Here is an 11,512-nt window from a genome sequence, read left to right on the forward strand (position 1 = left end):
TAAAGTTAAGTGATAAAGCCATTTTTATTACATATGCATGTGTGTACAATAGATTATGAGTAATGATGGTTTTTTTACTTAAATTCTGTATTTTCTACAAGGGCTCCTTTGTCACTTTCATCATCAGAAAAAAAATTTAAATACTGTAATTAAAATATCTAAGGATTGCTGTGTCTTAGTTGCACATTACTTTCTCTTTGCACTTCATCTTCATTATTTCAGTGAGAGATTGTAATTTCGAAACAAATTTTTCCCCCACAGAAACCCATTCCTCAAACATATCTTATCTGAAGACTAAGCAAAACCTGCTTTCCCTAACCCTAACCTATTTTCCCTGCTTATTGATCTAGTCTTCTCTGTGATTCCCTCCCTCCTCTTCCTCTCTCTTTCTCTCTCTCTCAGTCTCTCCCATGTTGAAGTTTTTCACCCACACTGCTGAAATCACTATATGTGAGGTGAACCTCTTTTTAATACCAGAAAATTTGAGGAAAATCTGGTATAATGGCATTGAGTCAACTTCTTGGTTAGAACCTTGCTGCAAACCAGGAACTTGGTAAAACAACCTCATTTTGTGTTTTAACTCTTTCTACCTGAATCGTTAATTACACATGTAGTTATTGACCGATTAATTTGTTTTCATCTTCTCTATATTTTATCTCTTCCACCATTATAAAAGGGTAGTCACAATCTTTTTATTTCCTTCCCTCAGTGTCCCTTACAGAAGAAAAACGGAAACTGATTCAAAGAGATGAGATATTTAAAGACATGTGAGAGTTCTAAGATAGGGAATTTAGGGCTTTTAGGTCTTTTAGAAGTCTGGAGAGGAAGAGAATGTTAACTCTGGTAGAAAGTTGGAAAGTTTTGGAGCTCAATGGGCTTGCAATTAGCCTAGGACCTGGGCCCTAGGAGATGTTAAGACCTGTTAGGGTTAACTGCCTGGTGGATTTGGGACACTGAAGTCCAAGATGCTTAGATTTTCAGGCATCTCATGGAATCATGTGCCTCCAGCCCGAGAGGGAGACAGCACACCCACCTAACCTATCTCACAGTGGTGGGACTGAAGATACTCAAGTGGTATGAACACAGATCAGTCACGAGAGGGACCACTCTAATATCCAGACACTTTCAAAGCTTTGTTCTCTTGTATATCCTGCCCATCCGGAGGGAGGAGGGGCAGACTTCAACTAAAACCGTTTTAAAGAAAATAGAGACTCCTTAAACTTCTCATATATGAGTTTCTTCTTGAAGGTTCATACCTTCACACAGAGAGCATAATATTCATTGTGGCTTCCTTTTGTTTTATTAGTAGTAGTAAGCGGTTGTCATTGATTGCTCTGAGGAGGCCTATGGTAATGATAATTATAGAAGCCGATATATCCTTACATAGAGCTTTACAAAGCAAAAAAATACTCACTTTCACAGACCATTTGCTCCTCATAATAGCTTTGTCAGAAAATGAGCGATTGTTATCAACATTTCCTATCAGGAGAATGAGAACCAGAGCGGCAAATATGACTTGCAAATGGTAAGACTCATCTATCTCGCAAATGCCAAAGAAGTGACAGCAACCCATGGTTTTGGAACCCCATCTCGCCCAACAGATACGGGCACAGGACTACGGTTCCATCTTGTCTTTCTAATTCTGAGGATAAACAGACCTTCTGGAATCTGAGAACCACTTTTTTTTTACTTGCTCTGTATCTGCTTTTCTGTCTAACTCACTTTGAGGACCAAGGACTGGGGACTGGAGTTCCAGAAGCTAAGTGCAAATAGGAGACACAGAAATAGTCCAACAGCAAAGTTTCAGAAGGCGAGTTGAAGAAACAGATGGGCCGAATGAAGTATCTATCTAAGGAGATCATGCAAGGAGGCAATCGGAAGAGGAAAGTTAGAGCCAAAAAAGAAGAAGAAGAAGAATCTCGAAGGACTTAGGACATAAATGAGGACTTCAGGTCTGGGTGAACCAGCACATTCTATGACCAGATCCACAGCTTTCCCAAGATTCCATTTTTCTTCATCTGGAACATGCACTAATAATAACATCCTGTGATTGTTCTCCATCGTTAACAGGAGAAAAAGGATATAAACAACAAAATACTGAATTGTAGATTCTAAAACACTTGACAAATGAGAGTTAATTATTTCCTGTCTGTTCCTATACAAAACTCCAGAAAGACTGCAAACACTTTAGGTAGGGCAAGCATAACCTAAGGGAGAGAAAGCATCAAAATGCTAATCCCCAAATTGAAATTTTTAGAGCTGTGTATTTGCATATAGCCTAAAATCCCTTCAAAAATAGCTGGAATGCATTTAGTTACTTTTAAAAACCACATATTGAGTTGTTATTAATTTATTATAGATGAGGCAATGTTTTCCTTTCAAAAAGTTCTCTCCTCCACTGTGCCAAAGGCACCAGTAGAAAATTTAGAGTGTTTTATATTCCATAGAATATGCATAGCGGTATCAATAATAAATAGCATTTTCCACAGTATAGAGTGTGAGTCGCTCACTCAGAGTCACTTACTTTTGTTGAGCTAAAAATACCACAGTGACAAATTTCAGGAAAGAAAGGGAAAGAACAGGATTCTCTTGTTCATTACCCAAGGGTAGAACCCTGTCTGAACAGTCCACCGTGCCCTGTTACTGCCTCTCAATAACGCTGAGCATTAAAACCCCAAGCTATCCTTGGGTACGTAGCTATGACACCCATTCCCCGGGGCAGCAGATCGTTCCTTTTCAAGACTGATTTCTCCATGCCAAGAACTTGGACTTATTTCTTTGGAAAATTCTGAAACAGTCCTCATAACAAAAAGTCACAAAAAGTCACAAAAGTTTATTAATAAGACGAAATGCTTACTGTATGAACAAATGTATTACATTTTTAAAAATCTTGGTGAGTCACCAAGTGACTATGGATAACATCTCTATAGTCCATGCACTGAGGGTCTGCTCCCAGAAGGCTTGTCTGAGCACAGAAAAAAGCTGAACAGATTAACAGGCTCAATGGCATATTTTCATAGCATTTTGGCCTTTCCTCACGAATAACCGAAGAAAAAGGAAATTAAAAGGAGACCACAGGACATTAAATCAAAAAGCTAAAGAAACCTAACTGATGAAGCAATCAGGATTTCTTTTTTTTTTTTTTTTGTCTGTAAACCTGAGTTAGAGAACATCTAATGATTCTAAGATATGACAAAAACAGAATTACAGCTTCTTTATAATCATGTGTATAACCTATGTAGCATTGATAATTTACAGTTAAGACCATCAAAATAAAATAAATGCTGCAGATTTGAATCTGACTGTGAGGTGTTAGCAAATGAGGTGTTGATAGCAGGTAAATCGTCAGGACAATAAAAATCCAAGTGCTTCCTCTGCCATAAGCCGCAAATCCTGAATGAAAACCCACTGGCCAAGCACGGCCATTGGAGCAGATAACACCAACACGATGAGGAGTTTTCAGCTAGGTTTTAAATACTTGAGCTAAGAAAAGAGAGGAACAAACTCATGAGACTGTTAACAAAAAGAATTAGAGGTTATCTAATTTATATATTGGGAAGGTGTCTGGAGATGTGGTGGTAGGAAAAAAATTGCCTCTAAAATGTTGGGTTCAAGTCTTTCCTAGGCAACACACTTAACGGGTGGCCTTGGAGAAGTCCTTTTATTTAACTTCCTTTTCCAACTGTACAATAAAAGAAGATGATGAAAACGGCACTATTTAAACCTGTTATTGGCAATGTGACTTCAGAAAATACATAGGACATTTTATTGCAAATAAATCATTCCTTTTAAATAATTTTTTAAAGTTTATTTATTTTGAGAGAGAGAGAGAGCAAGCAGGAGAGGGGCAGAGAGAGAGAGAAGGAGAGAGAGAGAGTCCCAAGCAGGCTCCGTACTGTCAGTACAGAGCCTGGGGCAGGGCTCAGACTCAGGAATGGTGATATCATGACCTGAGCCAAAATCAAGTCAGCTGCTTAACCAACTGAGCCACCTAGGTGTCCCGCAATTAAATAGGTGTGTGTGTGTGTTTGTATGTGTGTGTGTGTGTGTCTGTGTGTGTGTGTGTGTATGCACACGCACACACGTGTAAAGGATTAAATGCTGATCTCATGCTTAGGTCGTGTGTATAATATGACCAAAATTTTTTTTCCAAGTAAATTCTTATTTCCAAATTGATTTAATTCTATTCATGCCTTGTGAAATTTCCAAGAATTAGATAAGAGGTTTTATATATGCACTGAGCTATCACTCATGGAAAGAAAGACTTCCAAACCTACTTAGCTTCTTGACTTAGATCCAGTCAGTTTAAAATTACATGTACAGGTTTTGTTCTGTTGAAAAACGAGACCATAATTTTTCTACTTGGTAACATGCTGAATTTTTTAAAAAGTGGGGGGGGGGCATGATAAATATTGGTGGACAGAAGAATGTATACTGGTAAATAGGGCTAAAATAAAAAAATAGCACCTGAGATAATTTTCTCATTAACCTTAAAAGTCTCTGTTCTCATGAATATGAAACTAGATAGTATTGATCTTCATCAACGTGTAACTTTTATGTTATCCTCTAGAAAACTATTTGCCTTTCTAGGCTGTTCTGTCTGAGTCTGAATCCAGTTGGTTCATTATTCATCGAAAATTCATTTATTTCTTTTCCTGAGGCAATTTCTGTTAATCCTTTATACGCACTCTTTTCTATTATTTTCCTCTTTTACTTGCTAACACCAAAAATTTGTTATCATCTTTATTCCTCTGGTTCTCTAATGTGCCATCATACTACCCATCAGCAAATAACGTTTGTTCTCTGCACAAAGTAGATCCAGAATTAACCCCTGTCACCACCTCTCCTGCCGCCACCTGGCCCAGGCCACCCTCACCTCTCACCTGGATTCTGCCACAGCCCCATCTGAAAGATTGTCCTTCTTCCTTCTAGTCCCTTTACAGAATGTCCTCAATTCACAGTCAGAATGATCCTTCTGCCTTGAAGTCCTATCACTCCTGTGCTCTAAACCTTCCAGTAGGTTCCCATTTTAGTCACCCTTACTCTTGCCCTTGTTCATTCTGCTGTAGCCACACCAGACTGACTACCCGCTGGGCCCAAACCTCACAGACAGGCTCCCACACGTCCCCCTCTGCCTGAAATACTCTTTGCTAGCCCCCTCTGTATCTCTGTCCTTCACCTCCTTTGGGCCTTTGCTCACAGTCACCTTCCCAACGGTATATAAACTGATCAACATATCAAGTGACAACCTCCATTAGTCCCCAGTCTCATTCTCTTCCTTATTTTTATAAGTGTTCTCTTTAACACTTATCACTACGTGATCTATTATGCGTTTTACTTTATGCACTTATTGTCAGTCAGCTCCTTCCCTTTTATGGAAGGGAGGAAAAGGATTTTTTGTCTAATTGTTTTCATTGCTGTGCCTCCTTCCCCCCAGTAGCCAGAAAAGGACCAGACACCCAGGGTCAAAGATTCAAGGAACAAGCATTGGAAGAATGAATTTCTTTCAGACAATGGAAGGGAAAAATAAAGGCTCTATTTTCCTAGATCTAGGAACATAGGGACTGTTGCATGTGACACCAAAAGTCTGTGGGGAGCCTTGAGTAATTTACTTTGGGAAAAAGTTTAGAGAAGTGGAAACCACATTCCTTTCAAATATTTAGCTTTTACATGTTAGTGCATTATCAGGCAGTAGGCGTGGACTTACCAGGGGTCTTTTTGGAAAGCATATTGGCATGTGCAGTGTCTTTTTATACTTGTTTGCTTCCAATATAATCCACCTTCATAGGGCAACTAATGGGATTTGGGAGGCAGATGCAGAACCCCAAGAGACAGCATTGTGATCATGTTGACAGTGAATGTGGGGTTTCTTACCCGTACAATGGGAACAATCTCAGATTGCTTATCAGTAAAATGAGGGTCACATCACCAGGGCTACCACCTCACACTGGTAGGGTAGATGTGAATTTGTATACCATTTCAACAGATGCCACATCTGAGAGCAAGAAAACGACCATGGCTTCATTTTCCTGGGTGAGAACAGTGGTCACAGGCACTAACAGTGGTTAAGGGTGGTTAAGGGACCGCCTTTCTGAGTTTCTCCACTCGCTGTATGTGAACTGGAGAAGTGACTGAACTTCTTTTACTGATTCAGTTCTCTCCTCTGCATTGCAGATATTGGTCGTAGCACCTCGTAGAGTCACCAGAAGGATCGGGGAGGTTGATATAGATGAAAAGTCTGGAGCAGACAATACATAATATAGACTCCAGCAACATTAGATGCTAACTTTATTTGAGAAATATTAGAGTTTTAAAGGCTTATTTCTGACTATAACAGAGCAAATAAAAACAGAACATTCAAGCTCCCACCTAGCTGGTTTGAATCCCATAGCACAAGACCATCCTCATTTCCTTGTTGAGGGGAATTGTTCTTAAGTGTAATGTGAAGTGGATGTTGTAATCAAGCCAACTGAGGAGGGAGTGAAATAGAAAGGGATGGATCCAGAAGATGCTGGGCAATCAATATAGGATTCAATAAAGAAAACAACAACAACAAACCCAAATACTGCCCAGTAACTGTGTTTGGGAAGGAAATGACTAACTCTGACCAAGAAAACCATACTCACATTTTGTATTTTAGAAACATAATTGGCATAGTTGGCAAAATGGGATGAAAAAGAACGATTCTTTCAGATGTTTATTTTTACTTTTGCTATAAAATCATATGGTATCACAGAATCTCGAGCCATCTCATTATATAAGCAACTTGAACTATTTGATGTGAAGTACACACAGAGGAAGCGAGGGGGTGAAGAACACAGCCTCTTTGTTTCTTATTGAAAGGTGATTTGTAAGTTGTCGAATAAGTAAGGGATGAGCCTGAAATACCCCCATTTCCAAAGCACAGGTACTAGAGAGGTCTGATTAAATGTGCCTCTTCACAGTTTTTTGAAAGAAGTGGCTGGGTTTTTCCTTTTAATCTTGAGTTCTAGGCAATTTGGCAATTCTGGGAAAACCCGTGGTTTAAGAGTCTGGTAAGTATTTCATTTCAAGTTTGGAAATACTCTTGCAAATCCTGCAGTTTTCATATATCTGGCAGAAAACACAGCAAGACTCCTGAGGTTGAAGGCATAAAAGCAGAGCAAAGTAGCTGAATTCATGGTTATGTTTAAGAAAAATTAGGCCAGAATATCCATTAGTTTTTTTTTGAACCAGTAGGAAAGAATCTAACACTCTTACAGGGAGGTTCATTGCAATTAGAGAGTCAATCATCACTTCCTGAAAGATTAGTGAGGAAGGATTCTGCTCAGAAAGGGACTGTGACTCTGCTTTTCCAAACAGAAATCTGATTTTGCCATTCTTCTGCTTAAAATCCTTTAGTGAGCTCCACTGACCACAGAATAATTTCTCTCCGTAGCTGGGACCCTTGTCTTCACAAACTCCCGTTTGGTTACTCCAGGGCCTCTTGCCCAGATGCCGGGGACACTGTACACTTACCATGTGGAGCATTTGCTACTAGTCGATTGTGCCACATCCTCCCCATGTAACTGAAATGCTCACTTCCTCTGCCCAAAAGATATTGGGGTCCACTCCCAGGACCGGCAAACAGTATCACCGTACTTGTTTTTGCCTGATTAAATACTTGCACATCCTCACATACCTCAGCTCTTTCTCAAATGTCTTCCCTGAGCTACATTTTCTAATCTCTCGTAGGTTCTGCGGAATATGTCAGGACCCTGTACCTACTTCTAACTGGGTGCACCGATGGAACGGTAAGTGTTCATTTATCTGCCATCCTTGGAAGTACCTCTCCTTCACAAAAAGTTCTTGTTTGTATGTTTCATATACAATTTTTAATTATTTATTTATGAGAGAGAGAGAGAGACAGCGTGAGCAGGGGAGGGTCAGAGAGAGAGGGAGACACAGAATCTGAAGACAGGCTCCAGGCTCTGAGCTGTCAGCACAGAGCCCGACGCGGGGCTCGAACTCACGAGCCGAGAGATCATGACCTGAGCCGAAGTCAGACGCTTAACCGACTGAGCCACCCAGGCGCCCCTGTATACAATTTTTTAAATGTATACAAAAAAACGTACAATTTTATTTGTATTTTCAGTGTATAAAATGCCTGATGTACTCAACAAGTAAGTGAGCCCTCAACATTGTTTGTTCCCCACTTGACAAGAGAATACTTTTAGAATCATAAAAATAAAAGTTTATATATGAAAAACATATTGCTATTTTTTTTGCAATGTTTCTCCTTGCTAGAAACAGAGAGGTATTTTAATTATGGTCCTCCTTTCAATGGTTTTCATAATCAAGCATTTGGGTATAATTTTGTGGAAGTACCAATGAGTCCACTGGACTTACTTAATTGTAGTATAATAGTTTATCCTACTGGAGGCACCTTACTTTTCGCTGATGTGATAATGATGGTCTATTATGAGTCCATTACGGTATTCCTTATGGAACCAACACAGAAAACAAATGCTGTAATTTGCAGATTAATGTTTGGTTATGAAACAAAAGACGTATTCTTTCTTCCAAATGATCCTACACTATCTGGTATGTGTCATGGAGAATGGGACAATAGAGGAAGGACAACTATTGCATGAAAGCCTAAAAGTGCCCTCACGAGCAGCACTGAATGTGCTCAAAAGCTTGACTGGGAGCCATTTCAGGTCCAGCTCATATTGGTTTCCTCTACTTCTTTGTGTCATGCTCTCTTCTAGATTAAATTTCTAGAGTTTCCCATGACTTCAAACCCGATGTGGACACTCATAGAAAGAGCATAGGAAATTCATTTTTTCATTGAGTGCTAGAATTTGGCAGTAGGAAAAACCATATTTATTACCATAAGGATCTAGTCTTCTCAGAATTGACCCCAAAGTTTGTTTTTTAAGGTGAAACTAAAACCTAAGTTAGTTTGAACTCTGAGCTCGGCAGTATGTGAAGATGGCCTGAGGAAGATCTTGGATGTACAATAATCTAGAAAAACAGCAACAACAACAACATAACCTCACCATTTGAACCAGAATAGCAGAGTATGGTCTGTCAGAGGCAGCCTTAGTTGGAAGGCTGAGTTCCTCAGATCACTAGAAATTCACTCAGATATAAATATTCACTTTCGTGTCCACACTATCAAACAAACAGCCCGTGGACTGTTTTCCTTAAGTGGTTTCAGCTACTAAGAAGATCTTCTACCTATCTGAATTCTAGTTCATTTTCTTCCTGGCCAAACTAAATCCTTTCTTGCTCTGTGAAGTTTCCCTGACAAGCCCAGACCTCCCTCATTTCTCTTTTCTTCAAAACATTTCAGTACTTAGAGATTATGTCATGTAACTTGACACCTAATTACATTTATCATATCATCATTTGAAGCCCCTTGAAAGCAAGACCTAAATCACAGTTTATTTGCAAACTCTCCCATAATATGTCAAACATTATGAAGAACACAGTAGTTCTTAATAATAATTATATATACATATACATGATGATTGTTTTTTGAGTATTGGGAATTCAGTTAGTGGGTAGTAATCTACCCACATATACATTGCTAATCCATGCCCCTGGGGATATTTTCACTAGCTTTCAAAAGTGAGTTGAAACAGATTATATAATTAATTCAATATAAAGAGACTAAAGTTGTAAAATAGACATCAGCAGCCACTTGGGAGAATTTGGTTATTGAACTTGACCGAATACAGATCCGAGTATCTGACAAATAAAGAATACCAATTTAGCTTTAGGAAATCGCAAGCCTATCTAGAAAAGTGTTTCATCATGCTAATTGTTATAAAAATACAATATGTGGGTATTTATATATTTTTCAATAAAAAGTAAAATGCCTTTAGTTGCATTTTCAGATGATGTATACTTATTCTGCAAAAGGCTGTGCCTTATTTTATTTATTTTATTTTTTAATTAATTTTTAATGCTTTTATTTTATTTTATTTTATTTTATTTTATTTTATTTATTTTTTGAGAGCAAGAGAGAGTGCAACTGGGGAAGGCAGAGAGAGACAGGGAGACACAGAATCCCAAGCAGGCTCAGGGCCTGGTGCGGGACTGAATCCCTCGAATGGTGAGACTGTGACCTGAGCCAAGACACTCAACCGACTGAGTCATCCAGGCGCCCCAGCTATGCCTTATTTTAAGCTGTTATTATTGATATCAAAAATAATTCATGTCAGTTGGATATTTCTTATACGAAAATGGTGACCGAATGCCAATCTTCAGGAAGCCAAGAGAATATGGTTAATGCCTGCTGGTTTCTAATAACCTTTTATAATACAAGGCTTGAATTTAAAGGACCAACCAAGATAGATAACACATCTACCTTGGATTTGTTTTTCCTTAAATTGCCTCAAATGAGCCTTTATAAAAGAGCAAAAGTGCAGTCAATTCACGAATTAATTCTCTAAGGAATGTTTGAATATTTTGTCCTATTGATTAGTAGAGAATCAAAATTCTGCATAACAGTAGTTTAGAAGGAATTCTTTGAGAAAGTTTAAGAGTATGACTTGGATGTTTGCTCAAATAAAAAGAAGAATGCATTCTAAAGATACATTTAAAAATAAAAAAAGAGGAGGAGAGGGCAAGATGGTGGAGAAGGAAGGAGCTCCGTACTTGCACTTGCGCCCATACATCACACAGAAAAGATGTGAAGCCATTGGAAACCTTACAAAACCTGAGAAATTGGGAGACAAAGGACGCAGAATCCACTGAGAGAGCCTTCTAACGTGAGTGCGAACCGGGGAAGATAAAATCGGGCCGGGATCGGAGACTCCAGGGTGGGAGGCGATCCCTCTCTACCCTCTACGGGGAGTGAGAGGGGAAAAGGAGAGAGTTCAAAACAGAAAAACCTCTGCTCGGGGGTGGGGGGGGAAACTCCGCTTGGTGCATAGAAAGACCGTACTTGCCAAATACCTGCACACCAGGTCCCTTCGCGCCAACTGGTCCCGGGGGTGCTGAGCACACAAACTGCTTCTTTGTGCTGCTCCTGGAGGTTGGACTTAAGAGCAGCGGCGCGCCTGCCGCCATTGTGGCTCCCGGGCGGCTGGGGTCCCTGAAAGAGCCGCACGGACACCGGGCATCCGCGCTCCTGGCGGGCTNAGTAAAACATCTTAAAATTTTTTTTAATAAATAAAATTTAAAAAGTGAGTGGCAAATGGAAGAAAAAATATATTAAAGTAAAATATACCATGAGAACATAGAAAGTATTTCAAGAATCCTTAGTCATTAAGAAACTGATCAATATAATTCTTCCAAATAATAGCAAAGAAAATAAACTCATTGCAACAAATGTGAAAAAAATACTTTTCATAGAATTAAATATACACATACATACTTGTGTTCATAAATGTGAATATTATAATAGGAATCAAATATTTCTTTTATATGTTTTAAAATATTTACCATTTTCATATATAATCATTAAAATGTAGAAAAGTCCCCACTAAATTCAGAAATAAAGACAAGATTTCCCACTGTCACTGAAGAAAAGTAAATTAGA

The 11,512-nt window shown here is 38.9% G+C and overlaps 1 protein-coding gene across 2 annotated transcripts in view; it reads right to left on the minus strand.

Annotated features, from left to right (window-relative positions):
• LOC144223674 (uncharacterized) overlaps nucleotides 1–11,105 on the minus strand; it is a 102,032-nt gene extending 90,927 nt beyond the window's left edge. For both annotated transcript variants that reach the window (XM_077754512.1, XM_077754511.1), the window contains exon 1: nucleotides 10,927–11,105. In XM_077754512.1, the coding sequence (XP_077610638.1) occupies nucleotides 10,927–11,040 (114 nt within the window). In that variant the 5' untranslated portion in view covers nucleotides 11,041–11,105. The remainder of the gene's footprint in view (nucleotides 1–10,926) is intronic.
• Nucleotides 11,106–11,512: the final 407 nt, after the last annotated feature.

This window comes from Crocuta crocuta, unplaced genomic scaffold (assembly GCF_008692635.1).
Source record: "Crocuta crocuta isolate KB4526 unplaced genomic scaffold, BGI_CrCroc_1.0 scaffold70, whole genome shotgun sequence".
Taxonomy (NCBI): Eukaryota; Metazoa; Chordata; class Mammalia; order Carnivora; family Hyaenidae; genus Crocuta; species Crocuta crocuta.